The sequence below is a fragment of the Gasterosteus aculeatus genome, chromosome 5, assembly GCF_964276395.1.
Source record: "Gasterosteus aculeatus chromosome 5, fGasAcu3.hap1.1, whole genome shotgun sequence".
NCBI lineage: Eukaryota > Metazoa > Chordata > Actinopteri > Perciformes > Gasterosteidae > Gasterosteus > Gasterosteus aculeatus.
Window position 1 is genome coordinate 14,517,128 of NC_135692.1, and position 21,682 is coordinate 14,538,809.

Here is a 21,682-nt window from a genome sequence, read left to right on the forward strand (position 1 = left end):
CCCGGAGCTACATGAATCTTTGCAGAGAAGCACGCGCCGCTCCGCACACGCACAAACACACAAACACACACACACATTATTGCACTCAGTACATAGGGATCACGTAGGTTAAGCCACATTCCAACAACTGGAGCACAATCCGATGCAACAATGATTTCTGAATAAAAGGAAAAACAAAAAGTAGCAAGATGGGAAACGAGGGCGGTGGGATGAAAAGCGTTAATACCGCTTCTTTTTAAGTTTGTTTTTTTAATTGAAGCAATTTTTGTTACTCAACTTTCACTCATTTCGTTTGGGTTTTCATGTTTTAAGTACATTTGCATTAGAACTCAGTTTTGAATAACTTGTATGTGGATATAAGTGTCTTTCTATTAGAAAGCCTGCTTATACACTCACCAACGTTTTATGGTTTTTACTCTGCTGCATGTGCTTGACAGATTAAGTTAATATAGATTATAATTTTACACATTGTCTTGAAACCTATAAATAATCGTGAATGAAGACGGAGGAGCTGAAACGAGCCTCACGTTGAACATCTCTGATCAAAATGCTGCTTATATGCGATAGTCCCCGTCCATCACTTTGTGTCTCTCCATCACGCCTCTTCAGCCTTCCCATGATGAAGGCAAAAGCAACAATGAGGCCATAATATAATATATGCTGTAACGTGTAGTCATTTAGCATAACTGACAGCAATTGTGATTCTCATGGGAAGTTTTCACTGATAACATATGTGTAGTTTTACTTCATATTAATCTTAGGCCTTTTTTTTCGTGGCATTGTTTCATATGTGTGATATTGGTTCATTTTACTTGACCAAAGGATTAACCCCCCCCCCACGACCTCCTTTGTACTCCTTTTTACCTTTAAACTTGTCAAGTCCTTTCCTTTCTCCAAGGCACATCTTGGAGGAAAGTAACAGAGAAGGGGGGGGGGGGGGGGGTTGGGGGAGGCAGGGAGGGAGGGAGGGAGGGGTGCAGAGCAATGGGGGCAGCGGGGAAAGAATAGCGTAGTATGAAAGAGAGAGGGAGCGACAGAGAGAAAGGGAGCGCAAAGTCTTGTCAACCGGAAATAAAACAAGCTGGCACCCTCCCCATCCCTAAGCCCCAACACCCACCCCAAAGTCACATACCTCCTCCTCCTCACTCCCTCCATCCCTCTCCTCCGTCTTCCATCGCTCCCCTCGTCCTCCTCCCCTCCGCTGCGAGGAGGCGCATTTAGACCCCGGCGTTTCTCCTCTGCTCTTTGACTCCGCCGCGCGCGCCGTCATACCTGCGTCATTGCTCACAAAGACCTTGTGTGCCCGCGTCTCCCCCCCCCCCCCCGACCTCCCCCCTCTCTCCAGGCCGCCGGGCCTTTGTTTATTGTCCCGTAGCTCCGTGGCGGGGGAACAATCCCCGGGTTGTGAGGGAACCGTACAGGTGCTCAGGTGACATGACATGCGTGCACGTTTCAGTGTGGGGTTAAAGGATGAGGTGTGGAAACTTCCTGCAGCATCTTCACACTCTTGGGATTAAGTTACTTAACGAGCATTCAATGAAGTTCCGCCGATATTATAATTGCAAAGTACGATTTGGAAAATCTTTGAGTTTTGGCCCCAATAGCCAATAAAACAGCCAATTAAAATAGAGAAACAGTTTTTTCTGCAGTGTTATGAACCAATGAAATTGAATAATGACAAACAAATGCAGATCTTTTTTTTTCAACTTTTCATTTTCAACTGATGCAATTTGGGTTTTTTATTATGGATACATGTGATTTTTCTACAATAATGAACGCAGTAATTACTTATTTTTTGTTGTTTTCTGGGCATTACACTTATTAAATTGGGTGCATTAACATCTTTATTACATTGTTGTGCTTCATAGATAGATAGATAAAAAAATATAAGAAATTGTATTTAATGATGACAAGTTCTTCATATTTACCTATAATAACTGTGTGGTGATAACATGTTTTAATATATACGTATAAAAATATAATATATTAATGACACATGCTGTGCCGTGATCTTTTGAAACAAATTAAACGGAAAATCAACTTGTAATTTGTCCTGATAATACAACTATCAGGCCAAATCCCGTTATAAAGAAATGTCTACTGGTACAAACATTTGCTTTAACTACTTTACAAATATTTGTCATCTTATGCTCCAATAATAATGGCAGCATCTGTTTCCTTACGGTTATAACAATTTATCTTTTATTCATACCTAAACAAATATCTGCTTCTGTGTGCAGTGGCTGAAGGTTTCATTTTATTTTACAATACAATACAATAGCACATGAATGTGGACATGAAAAATGATCAATTGTGAACTTTGAGTTCAAACTATTCAAATGTGATCTGTTCGCGCGCGCGTGTGTGTTTGTGTGTTTGTGTGTTTGTGTGACACACCTACACACTCGACCGCCGATAATGCTTTATTTTTATGTGCAATTTATGGTCGTTCCATCATCTATTTATCATCCGCTATCTCTCCGTTATCTGAGCTTTATGCTCCCCTCTCTCGGCCTCCCCTCCTCCTCTCGCTGGCATTAAGTTCAAACTTGACACTGATGTTGACTCACTTTGTCACCCCTCGGTGGCTCCCTCTCTCTCTCTCCCTCCCTCCCTCTCTCTCTCCCTCTCTCTCTCTCTCTCTCCCTCTTCCTTTCTCTCTCCATCGCTCGGAGGACAAGAGTGCCCGCAGACGCATTTCTCTCCAGAGCCCCCCCTCTTCCTCTTTCACTCTCTCTCACCCTGTCTAACTCTGTCCATCTCGCTCCTACTCTCTGCTTTACACATACACACAGTTATTGTCAACAAAGCTGGAGAACGAGGGACGTGGGGGGCGAACGAGGGGACTGAAGGGTCCACAGGGGGAAGTAACACACCGGACCCGCCGCGCCGTTTCAGCCGGACTCTCGGTAAGTTTGCAAATATAAAATGTTTTTTTGTTCAGTGCATGTGGGATCATTCTGTGCCGAGAGCCCTTTTTCTTTAAACGTAGACCCTGGTAGAAGCTCCAGAGATGGACCTCAAGGTACTTCCCCATCCCGGGATCATTTCTGGAGTTTGATAAAATATGCTTCGCCCCAAATTAATGAAGTTGGACCCCCCTGACATTGTGCTGTTGCAGTACTGCGAGATTTGTCCCATGAGTTTCTAAAATAAACGGGAAATACAAGACGCGTTCAGAGAGACTTTTGATCTTGTCAGACTTGTGGATCGATCGACTGATTGTGGACATCTCTGAGCCCTTAATGCCTTTTACCGAAAGTTTAACATCTCTTTGGTTGGAATTTGTTGTTCAAGGAGCCGCTGTGTGCGTGTGTGTGTGTGTGTGTGCATGTGTGTGTGCGCGCGATGGCAGTTCGCTGCCACATGGAAATGCATTGTCTCTTCATGCGTACGTGTGTGCACGCAAGCTTGTGCTTACAAGAAGAGATAGAGCTAAAAGCAAGTAGCATAATAAATGTCATGGATTTCAGAGTGGCTTCTAATGTACCTTTGCTCCCCGCGGTGTACTAGCATACAAATGTATAACACGCACACGCCACGACAGCTAGCATGTAACCAACTCCGTTTCTGTCTGTCATCATGAGGCTAATTCGCCACAATGCCGACCATGTGTGAACTCATGCGATATGAACCCCTCCTTCGTCTTCTTCTCCTCCTCCTCTTCCCCCCCCCCCACCACCCCTCCTCCAGGAGGGGAGGACTGGAGGATCGACGGAAGGCGAGATTTGCCAAAGGTGACAGCGAACAGGGGCGGACACGCACGGGACAGGACTTCTTCCGTTCGTCTTCATGGTGGTTTGGACACTCGTAGCATGTATGAGAAGTTAACCATGCTGAACCTGCAGAGCGGCTCAAACTGGAGCGGGCCCAACAACTGGTACCACGACCCCACCAGCGTCCAGACGCAACACAGCACAGGTGAGCGGGGCGGTGTGGGGGGGGGTCTCCATCCTATGTCCAACGTCACCACATTTGCGCCTCATTTAAAAGCAGCAGCGACTTGTGGCCGTCGGTAACTTCCTGTCGGTTCGGCGCGTTCTGTGCGTCTGAAATCCCTTTTTCCTGACACCCCCGCGTCTCTTTTGTCACCTTCCTCCCCGCCAGTGTCCGACGGCTGCCTGCTGGACACGGAGGGCAGCATAGGGGGGGAGGCAGCGGGAGGGGGAACGGGCCGAGGGGGAGGAGTCCCCGTCGAGAGGGACGACGGCGAGGAGTCTCAGCTGAGGCTGCAGCTCAAGAGGAAGCTGCAGAGGAACCGGACCAGCTTCACGCAGGAGCAGATCGAGGCTCTGGAGAAAGGTCAGGCCATGCCAGCACGCACAGCTCAGTCGCTGCTTTTCAGCCAATCGCTGCCCTCCGCCATGACGCAGCTTATCCTGACCCCCCCCCCCTCCTCCACTGCCAACACCTTTACTGTTGGGATACAGTCTTTACACCTTTACGCCTTGTTTGCAGCTTGTGGGAGACTGGCAGGAGATTATGGGCAACATTTTTTGTAGTGCACGGAGGAGAAAACATGGCCTCCCATGAGCTCCCCTTGATGCAAATTATACATCATCTTGAAGCCAAAAATGTCCTCCAAAGGGCCTCTGGCAGCGTGTAGAGCCGAGTTCTGATAACGCAGCGTTACAATGGTTGTATTATGCAGCGGGAGAGAGGGATCAGAAAGCCACCCTTGACTGGACATGGCTGCAGCCGGCCCTTGAGCTAAATAAGGACGCAATGTCCACTGTGCAGCCGAGCGGAAAGACATCACTGTGGTCACTCGCTACAAATGACATTAATGAGGTACGCTGACCTCAGTGCACGGCCAAGGCACAATAACAATCACGTGTTGACACGGACGCCAATTATAAATAAGCCAATTATAACAATTTGTGAGACAGACTTAATTTACGGAGCTGTCGTAATATGGATCTATTAACCAGTGTAACCAGTGGACCCTTAATTCTTTGGTTATTTACGATGCTGGTAACCTTTCAGGGATATATTGTCTACAATATAAATATAAATATTTACACAACTACTGTATGTACACATATATATGTATTCTGCTTAAAATATACATATTTGTAATGATTTTGTTTTCTGTTATTCACATGCTAAATGTAACATTAAGCATCATAATTGTAGCGAGCAAACAGTTACAGGTTCCAGACCTCAGAGTTCATTCGGGTGACTCAGGCCGGTGAGGCGAACAAACAGAAATGTCAGCACTTTGTCAACTTCCAACGAACTGGCACCTCGAGAAATGAAGTCTCATTGATACAAACTCCCGGCTGATCATTTTAATTAAATGCTTCTCCTTATGAGTCACAGACGGTGACTCATTTAGATATTAAATTATGCCAAAATGAAAATCTCCAAGGATTTTTTTTAAGCTCAATTTTGGTCAGCCTACTTTGAAACAAAGTGCCAAGGCAGCTTCTCAACTTGACATGAACTTTCTGCGTGTTCCATGATGATAAATTATTTATACAAAGTGCAAAAGATAAATATTTTAAATATGGTTGTAGGGACACATTTCAGCTTTCTAGACTTGTGTATTTCATCGCAAGATAATGAATGATCTCATGCAGCAATTTACTGATTTGCAGGCGGACATCCGTCAAAAATAATCCATAACTGATTCAAATGAATTCTGTTGGAATCTACTCAAATCTTGTGCTTTCGTTCCCCGTAAACAGATGCATTAAAAGCCTGTTAACGACACGCGGGAAGGGTTGTCAGGCGAGCTGTTCCGCGTCGTCCCGTCACCCTCGATTAAGACTCACGCTGTGTGTTTGACATTAGCTAATATGTCTTCCACAGAGTTTGAAAGGACACATTACCCGGATGTATTTGCGAGGGAGCGATTGGCAAACAAGATCGACTTACCAGAAGCCCGGATACAGGTGAGCTCCAGAAACAGAAACGTCTCTGACGACACGCCTGTGACGCCATGTGGCTTGTGGTGATGAAACTCTTTGATTGGCAGGTGTGGTTCTCGAACCGAAGAGCCAAGTGGAGGAGGGAGGAGAAGCTGCGCAATCAAAGGAGGTCGGGGGCCGCCACTTCCTGTTCGCAGAGCCAAGCCCCTCTGACCACTTCCTTCAACACTTCCGTCTACCATCAGCAGCACGCCAGCGGTTCAGGTGCGGACGCCACGCCGCAAACACGTAACCTCCATCGGCTCACTCGCGCCGCCCGTCACTTCTACATGAAACATTGATAATTACCGACAGGGACACGTGCATGCTGGCAAACCATTAGTTTGTCCATTAGAGCGCATGCATCTATGTCTCCGCCGTGAGATTTCCCCATGTGTGCGTGTGTGTGTGCGTGTGTGTGTGTGTGTGTGCGCGCTCACCATCTGGCTGCGTGTGTCTCTCTCCAGGGTCCATGTTGAGTCAGGCCGAGTCGTCTCTGCCCAGCTACAGCTCCCTGTCCGTGTTCTCATCCGGAGTCCAGGTTGGACATTTCATCATTTCATCTTTCATCAGCACCTTCCGTAACTTTGCTCACGCTGGTCACAGAGCAGAGGCCTTGAATAAAAGTATAAAACACAAGATCACGCAAATAACGAAATCAAGACTGTGGCAGGTATAAATAACACTGCCAAGACATCTACTGATAATTAATTAACAGTAGATGTCCTAATTGATAAAACCAAGGTACTATAGAATGCCTAATCCACATGGCAGTATTTTATATTATAATGAAAATTATAAAAAATAAACAGCAATGGTTATAATAATTACAGATCATAATTCTACAAGATAACGCCAATAAAACACACATTTTACACATTTTAAGAGTAAGATTTTAAGAGATTTTAGTTAGTAATTGTGTGGTTTCTCGTCAAAAACATATTCAAAATGACTCGGTTTAATCAGGAAATCCATTTCATAATGAAACTTTACAGTAATATCGACAACTGAAAGGATTCCCATAATGTTACTTACATTATTGTCTTTATCCATCAAAGTTTATCAAGCAGATTTCGCATAAATTCAAGTTGCTGTGTTGAAGTTTCACTTTGGCGATGAACACATTTAATTAGTGGGGTCAAAAGATTCTCCCAGGGGTCATCAGTGATAAAGTATATATTTATTTTTAGCTCCATGGCTGCAGCATGAAAAAAACATATGTTGAATATTTTGTTTTCTTATTTTACATGGATGTTTCCAAGAAGTCATACGCCAGAGCAAAAGCAACAGATTATTATTTATATCTGTGCGTTAAACGATAATGTCTGCTTAAATCACAGCAAGCAGACTTTTAAGTCTGTCTCTTTACAATTTTATGAATAAATATTAATCCTTAATTAAACTCATTGTGTCGTGTAAATTGCAGCAGCCCAGCATCACACAAATAAATAAAAAAAACAATTCTTCAGTGGAGGAAGAACACAAAGAACAAGAAACATAAAACTACTAAATCCTTTTGCATGCAAAGCATAAGAGCTGTTTCCTCCCACCACACGACACCACCGCAGCACTCCCATGTAACCCGAAACTCACTTCAAACTGCCACTACAGGTTTTAATATTCATCTAACCCAAATCTTTCTCCTCCACTCTCTCTCAGTCCATTCCCCCCCAGTCGGCCTCCTCCTACTCCTGCATGCTACCTCCATCCCCGTCTGCCCCGCGCAGCTTTGACTCATCGGCGTACTCTTCCCCTCACCTGCAGACTCCGTCCTCGGCCAACTCCAACACCGGTGAGTATTTCGGCTGGTTAAACGCGGTTTGGTCGCGCCACAGACTGAGTGACCGCATCGCCTTCTTCCCCTGTGCCTCTCTTCCATTCAGGGCTCATATCGCCCGGCGTTTCAGTGCCGGTCCAGGTGCCGGGAACGGATCAGCAGAGCATGAGTCACAACCTGGGTCAGTACTGGGCCAGGTTACAGTGAACAACAGACAATGGCTGCCCCCCCCCCCCCCCCCTTCCCACCACAAACCCCCAAAAAGGGGGCATGTAACAAAAAAAAAAGTGATGGGGATGACACGGGTTTTAGGGAAGCACAGGACTGAGCTGTATTGGGCCTCAACAAGTTGCAGACCCTGAAATGCATTAAATGTTTACAAATTCCAACAAGAGCCGCTTTGGTTGCACTCGACAGTACTTACTGGTCACACTGGTGTTTGCTTGGTGGTTTCAGGTTGCACTTTCTTCTGTTTGGATGGTGTGTTATTCATAAGGCTGAGCCCGGGATTAGAAATAGGATCAGTGTGAGGTGTGTGTAAGTGTGTAATAATATCCGGATTAGGATGAGGCTTAAATTTAAGTCACGGTTACATTGTCTGCGGAGATGCAACATGTGTTCCATCACCAGATGGTTTAGGATTATCAATTCTTCTTTATTTTCTTACATTTTGTCTTTTTCTTTACTAAAAAAGTAAAGTCAAATGCAAAAAAAATAAAAAATGTCTTCTAAATATACGAGCGTTGAAACGAGCGTTGAAAAGCCAGCAAGTGTACTTTTGAGTTTACAGTATTTAGTTACATGTTAAAACAAATTGTATCCGAGCTGACATTATTACAAACTTTCAGCCTATAAACTTCTCCCAAATCCATTAAATAATAATAAGATATGCCTTGAATTTCCAAGTATCAAAACAGTTGGTTATTTCTTTTTCATACATGCTGAATAAAATGGTAGGATTATGTTTTTAATCAGATAATGAGCGGATTATGTTTATTATCCCACCACATAGAGATGAACACTGTAGAGATGTGCTAAGCAAATGCCAGCAGAAGTCTGTATTGTAAAGTGTAGCCACAGTTTCTCGTTACTTGAGCAGGTCGGTGATGTTGTGATAGCGAGTTTGTTCCATATACACAAACTGTGTGAGAATACTTTGAAGACTTTTGACTTGCTAACGGCAATCACTTTTACTAAAACCTAAAAACTTAAATCCCGCCTACCCAGCATTAATACGCCAAGACTGCATATTTTTGTACAGACAACCTGTGTGTGAGGAAGATAACTGTGGAACATTGTCAGATGTTATTGGAGGGGAAAATGTTCGTTGGGGACTTAAATGATCCTCGAGCACAAAAACAATACGAACACAACGATATGATACATTTACAGGTTCCCTAAAGGACTTGGGAATGTCATTTCCCTTTGTGTTATATATACAGGGTATATATATATATATATATATATATATATATATATATATACCTGATCGATCTAAAAACAGAAGCAGTTCCATCGGTTCAGGTTCAGCAGTGGGAAATACCTTTGATTGACAGGGAGTTTTTTTTTTTTTTGTACATCACAAACGAACAGCAGCAGACAATCAGGAATCGTTCCACAGCAAACGAAGAGGCGGCCTTCAAACACGCCAGAGCGCGACAATCAAAGCTGGGGGGGTAAAGGAGATTAAAAAAATAAAAATAAAAAAAAAGGGAAATCACTACAACGCAGCCAAAACAATAGCAATGACATCATCAAATGCGCATGACCAAAAATAAGCCGCTGCAGACAATCGGTTTCTTGCAGAAGTGAGTTGAGTGTATTATTACCGTACTTCAGGTTTCACCCTCTGCTCACTGTCCTCTATTGGTTTTGTTGATGCATCTCAGTTTTAATCTAATAGGAAATGTCTTTCAACTCTTATTTATTTGTCTTTTCACTCGTTCACACAAGTCCTCTGTGTCGTTTCTGTTGTCGTCGTGTGTTGTGTTAGTACTGTGCGGTCACCAAGAGTCAACCCTTTTGTGAAGGCCTTGGATCCCTTTAATGAAAATAAAACCTTGTGGAATGAAAATGTATTCAGGGGCGTTTTATTTTGGATGTGTGTTTCCAGTTTTGAAAGGTTGATGTGTGCATTTACCCCCCCCCCCCCACCCGACCATGCAGATCCTCTCACCTCTAAACAGCATTTTAGTGCCCCAGAAACCTCCCTATTGTCCACAGAGTGTTTACACTGTACTTTGATTTCTACCCTGTGCGTCACGTGACCGACGGCGTAATGGCTACCATCCCAAAGCGTCAACATCAGCTTCAAAACAGCCGCCTCCTTTGTTTGATCCACCTCGCGCTGGTCTTTAAGGGCCATCTCACCGCCTGCACTGCGTCGCTCGCTCTCAGCCCGTAGCGACCAGATGGGAAAACACTGGCAGTGAAAGCCGCCGTTGGGACGCTGTGGGGATTTGATGGTGTAAGTGAGGCCGGGCTGAACGGTCAGAAGGCCCATTTTTTATTTTTTATCAAGCTGCTCTTTTGGTTTTGTTTTCTTTTACAAATGAGCTCAAAGTCCCTGCCCCCCCCCCCCCCCCTCCTCCCCCACCAAACCCGAACGACAGTCAGCGACCATCTGTGGGACATAGTGAAGCATTTAAAAAGCTGTGGAGTCAGTAAAAAGAAGTTAATGTTTCTCCTTGTCTGCTGAATGTTTAAACAAACCAGTGTTTGCCCTACTGACACGGACGCTGCTGACATGTCCTTTTTTTTTACCCAACTGGTTTCAGCCGCCCCCCGGTGGCCGAATATTAGTCAATACAAGCATACGATATTCAGTTCTTGTAAAATAGCAGTAAACGAAAATGTTGCTCACGATGGAGCCTTTAGATGATGTACTCTGGGCTTGGATTGGAATGGGGGAAATTATCCAGGATTTACAAGTAAAATCCAAACCATTCCACAGAGGGGGGGGTTGCGAAGCGGACATGGCGCGTATACTGGCCAACCATTAGCACGGCAGCATTTTGTGCTAATGGCATGAGTCACGTGGCCCCCGGAGGATGGACAGAAATTAAATACGGGAGAGGAGGAAGAGGGAAAGATGACACCAGATGCTCTGCAGAGAGGAGGGACGCACACTCTCATGGACGTAATGGGACGCTAAGAAGAGATGGGAGATGGCGGTGAACTCCAGCTCAACGCAGCGTCATCAAGTTGCCCGTAAATGTATTGCCAGTTTTTTGTTTGGAATAACATTGACAAAACAGCAAAAGAAAAATTTCAGCTACTATTATTGAGCGGTTTTTCCCGTGATGGTACATCCGGTTTACCTGTATATTTGGCTGTTTATGGATTGTTCAGGAAACTAATATAAATATATAATAGAAAGAGTTTATGAGATAATATTAAAAAAATAAAAAGGAACATTTTCTGAAGTTGTATTATTTTAATTTGATTTCAACATAATCCTCAGGTGTGATGAGGGAAAGTGGGCACAGGTGAACAGGATTCGGGAGTCATGTGGTCGGCGCAAAAGTCAGACGCCATCTGGCGGACAGGAAGAGAATTGCAGCAAATCAGGAAAGAGACACATGCATGAGATTTGTAATCTATTTAACTTATTTAAGTGTCATTTAAATAGTTCATCGGCATCTTCTCTACGTTGTTGTGAACAAAAATAAATGGCTTACCATTTTTTTTAGTAGCGGAAACACACAATTACTCGATTACAGGCATCCTGCATTGATTCAGCATATTAGTATTTAGAAGCACATTCTCTTTTAAATTGATTTAATTTAGAGATTGAAAAGTACCGCAGTAAACAGAAGTAGAGTAGAGGAGTAGAGAAGTAGAGGAGGAGGGGGAGGATGGGGCGTAAGGGAAGTGGGGGGGGGGGGGGGGGGGTGCAGGCAGAGCCTGAGAGAGCCAACTAATGATCGATCAGCCCAGCCTAGTCCCAAGAGACAGACGGAAGCACGAACAACGGTGAGCTTTCTTTGCAGCGAAGCTGGTGCCATCGGATTAGAGTTGTCTCTGTTTTCTGCCAATATAGAAAAAAAGAGACATAGATAACAGATGTTTTTTCCTACAGGAGGGGGATGGAGTCGGGTCGAATGCTGTTGATGCTTTTGACCTTAACGGGAATCACATCAGCGCAGCCCGAGCAGTACAGAGCGGTGGTGAGTTTATTATGCGTATTTAAAAGGGACGTAAAAATATATATATATATATTCATGTGTATACAAAGTCAAATATATACTTCATAGGCTTGTAATGGAAGTTATTCAAATATCAAACCATCAGCTGGTTTGTGGGAAACATTCAATAGTATATTTCATTTGAAATATCTGCAGGGTTTATGTTTGCATCATCATGATGAGGCTGTCATGAGGATGTGTGGCACAGAAGCTGGTTCAGCATTCTCCATATGAATAAGAATACATTTGGTATAAAAAATTCCCAAGCGTTCATGGTCATTTGTTCAGCAAACTGATTACAAACACTGCGTTGAAGATATTACAATGAGTTGATTCCAGGGAGACATTATTTTCTATCATTTAAATCACAAAAGGCAATGAGAAAACTGCAAGCTTCCTTTTACTGGTTAACTCAAACACTTCCTCAAAAACAACATACAAAAATATTATTTTTGCGCAACTTTGAATGTAAAAGTAATGTGTGATAAAAAAGTAAAGTTTCACTTATGCCAAATAATAGTCAACATGTCTGTGATGCTGCTGGTGCTTTGAAATTAAAATGTGAGGGGAGCAGAAAAGACCTTCAGGCGGAATCCTGCAACTTTTAGAAAGTCCACCGGACTTATTGAAGTGAAATAAAACAGCAGAACTAGCTGAAAACAATTTTTGTGGAAATGAAAATACTGAGTAAATTTAACGACTTGTGGTGGAAATGTTTTTCAGTGTAAAACCCACTGAAATTTTAACCGCCAAACCGGCAGCAGGCTGAAGAGGAAGGGCGGGTTTCACTTTAACCGACAAACCTCTTTTGATCGAGATTCATTGTCAGTATTAAACATTTCACACCAGCTTTGCCCTTGATTTCACCTGCAGATTTCTTTTTTCTTCTCCAAAAGGCCGACACATTCGTTTTTTCCAAAAAGTGAAACATTAACAAACTTGTTTTGGGTTTCTGTGCAGGATTGGCTGAGCAGATATGGCTACCTGCCTTCTCCTGACCCGCGCACAAGCCGCTTGCAGACCAAAGAGGGGATCGAGAAAGCCATCCGTCTCATGCAGAGATTTGGCGGGGTCCAGGAAAGCGGCATTCTGGGTAACGACCCTCCAAACGTTGATCTTTCAGGACAACGTGTCTCAAGTGTAGAGGATATTTCACATATCAGGGCGTATAATCGCCCCCTTTTGTTTTCACCATGTGTGATACATTTCTCCTCCAGACGCCCAAACGCTGAAACTCATGTCCACGCCTCGATGCTCCCTCCCGGATATTGTCGGGACCGAGGACATGTTGAAAAGGAGAAGGAGGAGGAGAAGATACGCCCTGTCAGGCCTTAAGTGGCACAAGACAGAGCTCACATGGAGGTGTGTTTCCTGTCACATTGTGGCTTCATGTCATCGCCTATGAATCACAGAGCTTTTTGAGTCATCCACAACTGACATGTGTTTTCCTTCCTGTGTGTTTGCGCAATTTGAGTGCAGCAACAAGACATTTGAGGGCCACACGACGTGTTGTTCACACGTGAAAAAAACTAGGAAGGAACATTACAGCCGATGCCATTTCGTAATTCAACGGTTTTGAGCCAACAATACCGCCCTGTGTTTTTAGCTGTGGTGCAATAGGAAAAAATCTCCATGAATGAATTCAAATGCAAACAGATTCAGAGCCTAAACAAAACAACACATCGTCCATCGTGTCCGCAGTGTCCACGGCTACCCTTCGCCGTCCCTCTCACCCGGCATGTCCAGCAATCTGGTGGACAACATCCTGGTGCATGCCTTCAAAGCCTGGAGCGCCAAGACCCCCTTGACGTTCCGCCGGCTGGAGAGCGGCGTCCGCGGGGCGGCATCCGGAGGGGACATCAGAGTGAATTTTGCCCGCTCGCTTCACGACGACGGGTACCCTTTTGACGGGCAGGGGGGCACCCTGGCGCACGCCTTCTTCCCCGGCGGTCAGGAAGTGTCGGGTGACGCACACTTTGATGACGATGAGATCTGGAGCTACGGAGGTACCGACCGATGAGTGGCGGAATGTGTTTGACAATCTGTTCACCGATAACGAATCTATCGTAATCAAACAGAGAATAACGACACAAGAGGGAAAAGACGTTTGCTTATTCGGTGACATCATGCTCCCGAATCGGTCTGTCTGTGTGATCCAGTAACACAGTTTGTTCACACACCCTCAGATAACAGCGGCCGCAGCACAGACCTGTTCACAGTCGCCGTGCACGAGTTCGGGCACTCGCTGGGCCTGTCCCATTCCTCGTCCGATCCGTCCATCATGAGGCCCTACTACCAGGGTCCTGTGGGAGACATCCAAACCTTCCAGCTGGCCCAGGACGACCTGATGGCCATCCAGCAGCTTTATGGTCCGTAACCAGTTGGCCTGATGGCAATGTGGATCCAGTATCAGTGTGTGTGGATATGTGGTGTTCCTGAAGACATACAGGAGGGGGCTTTAGTATATGTTTCTTAGTTATTTTGTACTGTCACTGACATGAAATGTATCAAACACGCTGTTATGAAAAGAGTAAGGAGTCAAATGTAGGTTTGCAAGTTGATCAAATGCTGGGAAGCAAGGACACGATTAGTTTGATTTGCAACAATGATTTGAACACAACCATGTTTGTTTAGCGTATTCTCAAACATAGGTTAGCCTGTGAGAATGCTAAACTAGCATTAAACAGAAATAGCGGCTATAGGGCGGATGTCATTAGTTGTCAGGGGACCAACAAGGTCAGTCTGCTGCGTCTTTGAAGGCACCTTTATATCTGAAGCAGGTTTTCCATCAATCCATAGCTGAGATGATTCCGCCAGTTGTACTTTGGCCTTTTGTCGTGCTCATTATTTTCATATTCCTTGATTTATTGTGGTGTGGAAGTCAGTAAACAATCGCCGTCGGTGGTTTGTGGTAGGCAGAGTTTGACTGAAATGCAGACAATGGACTATATGTTGATGTTTTTTCTCAATGTTAATGTGAAGATAGATTACACTCTAAGTCACAAACAGGAGGCCAGAAACCCCCTCCTGCCTGGTAATATTGTGTGCAAGGTGCACGCACACATACCGGATTCCAGCAGTTTTCGTCTGTGTCTTAAAAAAGAAAGCAGTGTGTGAGCGTCAAGGTTGCTGACAGGAACAATGTCTGCAGCGGTGTCATCGACGCTCACCGCCTCTTCGACGCCGCCTTCTGTCACCGCTCTTTTGTAGGTGTGAATGACGGCGGACCACCAGGAGGTGTTGACCCTAACCTCCCTCGCCTGCCCAGTCCGCCTCCCCCCAGACCAACACAGCCGTGAGTACCGCCTTCCGATCCTGCGAGTCTACCTGTGACCTTGTTTGGTCTCTTTGCGCTCTCTGGTGATTCTTGTGTTGAACTACAAGATCACACAAGACATCATTTCAACAAACCTTTTCTGTCCAAGTTGGGACCCGCCATTTGAGGAGCGCTGTCAGGGAGGCTTTGATGCCGTGGCAAATATCAGGGGAGAGGTGTTCTTTTTTAAGGGTGAGAAGAAACCGAAACCGATAAATGACTTAGAAGTGATGTTTGCATCATTTATCTTATATAGACTGAAATTCTTCAGCATTTTACGTCAGCCTGGCACATGTTCCATGTTCCCCTCGTTTCTTGCAAAGGTGCACACTTCTGGAGAACCACGCGAGACGGGTTGTTGGTGTCCTTCAAACGGGCTGAGATCAAGAACTTCTGGATCGGCCTGCCGTCAGGAACGAATAAGATCGACGCGGTGTACGAGAGAAAGAGTGACAGCAGGATCATCTTCTTTATTGGTGAGAGGCCAAATCCTTTGTTCTGGTTCGTTCTCATTCTGGTCAGAGGCGGAGTCGGAGCAGAAGGTCTAAACATTGTTGACTTTTCCCACGCATTTAGTTGAGTTTATTTTTAGGCAGTAGCTTTGACCGAGGGAGAAATGTTTGCACCCGTTAAAGGAAAGCAACAGCAGGACTCCTAAAGAAAACTGCATTGCAACACCAACGTCACATTTAAATGTTAAAAACTATAAACTCTTTGAGTTTAATTTGCAGCAGACATTCAGATTTGTTTCCTTTGCCCGTTCAGGATCTCAGTACTGGGTCTTCAAGGACACAATGGCCATGATCGGCTACCCTCGGCCCATCTCCGAGTGGGGCATGAGGACAGAGAGCGGGGCGCCGGTGGTCACGGTGGAGGCCGCCTTCATCTGGGCCCACAACGGCAAGACCTACCTGTTCAGCGGCGGGAGGTTTTGGAGGTTCGACGAGAGCCTTAGTGGCCAACGTGTGACCAGGCAGCTGGAGCCGGGCTACCCGAAGAACAACACCCTCTGGGGAGGAGTGCCAAGCCACATGGATGACATCATCAGCTGGGGAGAAGGTAACATGGTGTTCAGAGGAATACACAAGCGGGCGTTTTCTTCCTCATGCGCTGAAGTCAATACCTTTTAGGGGGTTTTACATTTCAGTGTGGAATGTAGGAAGTGTTAAGAGAATGAAAAAAAAACAAATCAGTCAAAATGAGACATTATGGATCACTATTGGATGTACGTCATTGTATTATTTGGATTATAAATATTTTGTTACAGTTTGTGCGGTGTGGGAGATGTATTCTGTGCTCAAAGGGACCCTGTAGAGTTTGTGACAACTAGTATTGTCGATGTTGTAGATGCGGGCTGATATTCTTTTCATTGTGTAATGCGAACAAAGGGGATTGAGTGTCACACTGCTGCTGTTGCTGCCCTTTAGGAGATGCCTACTTCTTCAAGGACAACCTCTACTGGGTTCTGAAGAGCGGAGGGCTGAACCAGGAGGTTGTCACTCCCAAATCCATCGCAGTAGACTGGCTCAGATGTCCGGCTCCTCCTGCCACCTCCGCTCCTCGGAGCCCGAAGGAGTGCACCTGTGACCTGAAGGGATCATCTTCCTTCATAAGAAGCAGCCGGCTCCTGCTGATCTCATTCATGTTGGTCGTTCATGAATTAATTAGAAAATAAGTGTGGCTGCCGACTGTTTTTTAAATTATTTTATTACATTCCTTGTTGCACTGCGGGCGAAATCTTGCCTCTTCACCTTTTGTTTCCTCCCTCTGTCCTGCCACAGAATACCCCCCCCCCCTCCTTTTTGAAGTGTTGTGTTACATTGAGCCTGTGAAGCAGAATGCATGTAAATTCACACAGCAATCCCAAACGTCATAATGAGGTCTTACAAAACCACCTTGTGTTTGGACAGTAAATTGCCACTCAAATGTACTGAATTGCAATAGTCAGTTTCTTTATTAAAGCTCATTTTTTAATATTTGTATTTGCATATGAATCTAATCAGAATAATATGGTAAATCAAACTTTTCTATCATTTCTATATTTTCTAATAAGCATTGTACTTGTGAATCATTTTGAATCCATCAGGAATAAAAGTCGTTGACAATGAGACCGATGTTATCATGCATGACGGAGCTGTTGCTGTGCACGGACTTCATGCTGCAGCGCACGCTTCTACACATGCACGACACGTAGACGTGGACTAGAGCCTGTCCTGAACATTCTCCAGCGATGGTTCTATACGCGGATGGTCCTGTTGACCAATGGTCTCCAATAGGAAGCCCTCTCTCAAATACACATCTCAGTGCCTTCAAGTCCAACAGTTAAAGCGTGTGGAAATAAAGTGGAGGAAAACCGCGGCAATAAAAATGCCTGATGAATGAGTGTCTATTGTTCCTCGCATATTTTCTTTGCCTGTCGAAAGCTTGATAGGAGGGAAAAGCCACTCTGATGTTGGAGTTTGGTAAATATACGTGTGTACATTGTTTCTGTTCTTTAGTAGTAGCTCTCCTTTGAAGGTCACACTGATCTGAAAAATTGTGCGTGAAAGGACTTTGTCTTTACTTAACAACAATACTTCAACAACGATACACGTAATCAACCATTGAATCTTTTATTAAAGCACATTCAAGAAAGTTTGCTCAGGAATATTTTTACATTCTTCAAGTGAGAGTCAAGTTCAACTGTAAGTAACTCAGGTATTGTGACTCAGGTAGACAAAGTTAAAAGCACACCCTCCCAGACGTCATTTATATGGAAGCATAGTTAAATCATTTTTAAGTGGTATCTTTGGCGTGAAAGACACCTGTGTAATAAATATATATATATATATATATATATATACATTGGTCTTAAATAATGGTAATCGTTAAGCTGAGTAAAATCAGTATTTAACTAAACCAAATGTCTAAAGCTATTTCATAAGTTCTGTTGGCAATGTGCCCACGTTACAATCGCGCTAATGAACACAAGGTTTAGGCACATACGTTTACGCTACAAAAGAATGTTGAAAAACTATGAATGAAATCCTATTTGTTAAGAAATTATTGCTACCAACTCATGTTGGCTGATTTAGAAGAAACTAATATCTCACAGATTACGTTGCTGGAGCTTTACGACATCTCCCCTGTAAACTCAGTGCAATGCAACCCTTTCTCAGGCACCCGCCTGTAGTGTTGTGACGTCATTGACTTCATGAGGTGAAGAGCGCGCACCCTGGATGCAAAGCCAGTTTACGTGCAACTCCATAAACTGGTAAGACACCACGGCGTTTGACGGCTCTTTAAGTCCTCCCCAGAAGAACGCTCAGGAACATCAGCCCCAGGGAGTAGCAGGTTCTGGAGGCCGAGCTGGTGGAGCTGGCAAGCTGCGTTGTGACCCGTAAGGCTGGCTGGAGGTTTCTGTAGTTATCAACGATGAGAGGCGATGTGCTGTTGGAGACGCGGAGCATAGTGCTGAAGCGGTCAATCTGGAAAACAAGGCATGAAGCCAGTTAGAGGTACATGGAGAGGTGTTTGTGCCGATTGGCCCTGCCATTGTACTTGTGACTCACCACGTCTCTGCTGACTTTGATGGTGTCCTTGAATACTGACCAAACCACAGCCTCGTTGCAGGAGGGCGTTGTCAAGGAGCCAAGGTAGCGGTAGTACCTGGTGATATCAACCCCGGGGAGGAGATCAGTCAGGGAAACTCCAGGTTGCATCAATACTTTGTCGCCTGAGTGCAGAAAAAAAAACACATCACTGCAGAGACCATTTAACCCAAATACAATGGATCAAATTCCCTGCAAATAAATCTACACTCTCCTTACCACTATTTGGGATTTGGGCAAGGTAGGAGCTCAAAGTTTGCCAACTTGCAGGTTGGCCAGTGGCATTGCCTCCCATTTCCTGAAAAGTGTGCACATTAAATCAGCCTCAATTGTTTTTTCCGCCACCAGGCTCCACAGAGGAGTAAAGGCTTTGTGGGGGGTTCTGCAGTGTAAGCGGTATCACTTCAGAAACTGAATGTGTGACATAGCTTAAGTATATTGCCGTTATAAAAAAAAAGATGAAAGAGTATTTTCTCACTTCGATCATGAAACCAAGAGCAGCGAGTCCTGTGGAATCTGCAACAGCTAGAGTTGTGTTGCGCTTATAGGATGACTTGCTGTTTACAATGTGAAGCTGTGGGAGTGACGTCAAGAACAAATTAAAAAACAAAACACATCAAGTTAGTGGGAGACATGAAAACCAACTCCAGGCTGAACCCGAGAAGGGCACCGCGCGCTGTACCTCCATGGGATACCGCCTGCCGTCCACCGTGTGCTCGGAGCCCGGCACGGACGCACCGCGACCCCAGTGCAGGTGAAACTGAAGGCTGTCGTAGTTCTCGGACAGAGCTCCTCCCGAAATACTGATACCGCGGACGAAGTTGACTTTGACTGGAACATGACGAGAGGAAGAAGAAAAAATTGCATTTCCAAACGCATCCTTGCAGTCACAACCGAATTACCATTCGGTAAAAAAAAGTCATTTGCGCCCGGACGCAGCGCTCACCCGTCTTGCCGGTGTTGGTGATGGTGTCCATGGCGAGGGGGCTGTCGAAGTTACTGAAGGTGAATGCGTTCAGATTGGGGTCAACTTGGGCGGATCCTGAGACGATGTTAATCGGCGACTGTCGGCTGCCATTGCAAGAGATGGTGGCAATGGTCGGCCAGGTGGAGTCATCTGCAAACGGGAACCAGGTGTTTGTGAGCTGGAGAGAAGCAGCGGGTGTTTAATGGGGCCGGTTTGAGATAAATGGAGATTACTTACTGCAGGTTGGCAGGTGATAACACCAGGCTGGAGGGGGGAAACACGCGTTAGTCAATCTACAAAAAGACAAACAGGCAGTGAAAAAAATAATAATGATGGATTTATTAAAAAAAATAATTAAATGTACCGATTGCGTTATTGGCAAAGTGGGCGCTGGGCACGAGGGCGCACAGTGTGAGGAGAGTTCCAAGGCAATTCATCTGAATAAAACAGACAAAGATTCACTCAAATGTGTATTCCCCCCCCCCAAAAAAAATAAGCGCACAAATCAATTGCATTACAAATAAATACACAATAAAATGTATTTAGTCCGTTCAAAAAAATAAGAGCTGGCTCAATTACGCAGAGAACTGTTTACACAAAATACGGTGTTTTAAAATAAATGCTACTGTCGTAAGTGAAGACGTGGTGCACAAATGGTCTTTTGGACGCAGCGGAGCGCGTCTTACCTTTGACGCACCTTCAATCTCAGTCTGCGAACACAGTCTTCTTCAGTTTCTATTTATCCTCTCAGCCCATCAGTTCTGACACCGCCTCCACGACAATTTACCCCCGTGACAGAAAATGCACGCAGGCTTTTATCCCGATAATCAGAATCAGAATCAGCTTCCGTAGACATTTCAAACCAAAACAGATGTAAGTAACATTTAACGACTGGAGTCTGGATGATGGTTTAAGCTGCAGCCTATTATTCTCTCTGCGGACCTGACATTCTGTTGAAGAGCGATTAAAGTGCCATCATTATCATCATAAACATCTTTACATCCAGGTTACAGACATGTAGGAATTTTAAGTAAATTGCAAGTCTTCTCACAATTATTCATTGCAATATTAGACGGTTATTGAGTTCAGCTATGATAACCTATTATGTAATTGATAAATCTTCTGGTTGTTTTGTTGAGATGAAATACTTTTAGCATTTATTTAATACAATGCTCGTAATGAAGCTAAAAAGCAGGAGCAAGTTCCTGAATGTTGTCCAGGGCCTCTTTAGTTCCGGGAAGGTTTTTTTTAATGTGGTTACACACCCAATTTTACAGGGTGGGAAATCCCATGACTTGCCAAACAATGTTCTGTGACATATAAAGTGAACACCCTTCTCTTCCTTTACAGGAACTTTAGAAGCAATCAGTGTCTTAGGTGCAAAGTGATCTCCAAAACCTGTTTGTAAAAATGTACCCGAAAATCTTGAACAACATGGATTCTTGAGTGAACGTCTCTCCGCCATGTTGGATTTTTTGAGTGGGTTAGGGTGAGTAAGTTAACATTCATTTCTCGTTAAAAATGCAATCATAACACGTTTATTTTACATCGTTAGACTTCACAAAGTGTGTTTACGGGGCGCAGGTCCCCGTTCACTTTGAACAGGGTGACGTCATCAGTCCGTATTTATTTCGTATCACTACAAAATTGTATGTTCAAGATTTTCGTATACATTTTTCCGAACAGGTTTTGGAGATCAGGCTGCTTTGGTGTCAGTGGTTAATTGTGTGTTGGGTGTGTTACGCTGTGGAACACTGTTTCCTTGAAATGAACCAACAAGGCCCGAACAGAAACACTTCCTCATACGACACTCTACTAAGGAGGCGGTCCTCACTAAAACCGCCAACGTCTTTGTCATTTGGTCAAACCACTTAAAATGAGCTAATTTGGCGTTGGTGAATGTTTGTATGAACTGCTGACACAGTCTTGTGGC

General features: G+C 44.5%; 2 protein-coding genes across 3 annotated transcripts; one reads left to right on the forward strand and one right to left on the reverse strand.

Moving 5' to 3' along the window:
• Positions 1-2,491: 2,491 nt before the first annotated feature.
• On the forward strand, positions 2,492-17,300 carry mmp25b (matrix metallopeptidase 25b). 2 transcript variants are annotated; one of them, XM_078103640.1, is made up of 17 exons: positions 2,562-2,909; positions 3,694-3,921; positions 4,108-4,302; positions 5,815-5,897; positions 5,981-6,137; positions 6,380-6,453; positions 7,572-7,708; positions 11,774-11,858; positions 12,837-12,969; positions 13,094-13,238; positions 13,578-13,882; positions 14,063-14,245; positions 15,087-15,171; positions 15,302-15,384; positions 15,516-15,668; positions 15,958-16,251; positions 16,620-17,300. In XM_078103640.1, the coding sequence occupies exons 2-17, from the start codon at positions 3,816-3,818 to the stop codon at positions 16,865-16,867; spliced, it is 2,466 nt and encodes an 821-aa protein (XP_077959766.1). In that variant the 5' UTR covers positions 2,562-2,909; positions 3,694-3,815; the 3' UTR covers positions 16,868-17,300. The 2 variants fall into 2 exon arrangements, with proteins under 2 accessions (XP_040032204.1, XP_077959766.1); XM_040176270.2 differs by lacking the exons at positions 11,774-11,858; positions 12,837-12,969; positions 13,094-13,238; ... (5 more) ...; positions 15,958-16,251; positions 16,620-17,300 and adding an exon at positions 7,796-9,763 and having other exon boundaries at positions 2,492-2,909; positions 7,572-7,704.
• Positions 17,301-17,790: 490 nt separating this feature from the next.
• Positions 17,791-20,561, reverse strand: ca15b (carbonic anhydrase XVb). Its single transcript, XM_040176262.2, has 9 exons — positions 20,436-20,561; positions 20,114-20,186; positions 19,987-20,013; positions 19,729-19,899; positions 19,465-19,613; positions 19,261-19,356; positions 19,002-19,080; positions 18,744-18,907; positions 17,791-18,659 (listed from the first exon to the last, which is right to left on the reverse strand). Exons 2-9 carry the CDS (start codon positions 20,184-20,186, stop codon positions 18,474-18,476), a joined length of 945 nt encoding a protein of 314 aa, XP_040032196.2. The 5' UTR covers positions 20,436-20,561; the 3' UTR covers positions 17,791-18,473.
• Positions 20,562-21,682: the final 1,121 nt, after the last annotated feature.

What these genes read in the sequence shown, in the direction of transcription:
- mmp25b (XM_078103640.1), top strand. Translation starts at nt 3,816, where the DNA reads ATGTATGAGAAGTTAACCATGCTGAACCTGCAGAGCGGCTCAAACTGG. An exon ending in CCAGACGCAACACAGCACAG is followed by an intron (nt 3,922 to 4,107) that starts GTGAGCGGGGCG and finishes CCTCCCCGCCAG; the next exon opens with TGTCCGACGGCTGCCTGCTG. An exon ending in TGTTCTCATCCGGAGTCCAG is followed by an intron (nt 6,454 to 7,571) that starts GTTGGACATTTC and finishes ACTCTCTCTCAG; the next exon opens with TCCATTCCCCCCCAGTCGGC.
- ca15b (XM_040176262.2), bottom strand. Translation starts at nt 20,186, where the DNA reads ATGAATTGCCTTGGAACTCTCCTCACACTGTGCGCCCTCGTGCCCAGC. An exon ending in CTCTTGGTTTCATGATCGAA is followed by an intron (nt 19,081 to 19,260) that starts GTGAGAAAATAC and finishes CACACTTTTCAG; the next exon opens with GAAATGGGAGGCAATGCCAC. An exon ending in TCAAAGTCAGCAGAGACGTG is followed by an intron (nt 18,660 to 18,743) that starts GTGAGTCACAAG and finishes CTTGTTTTCCAG; the next exon opens with ATTGACCGCTTCAGCACTAT.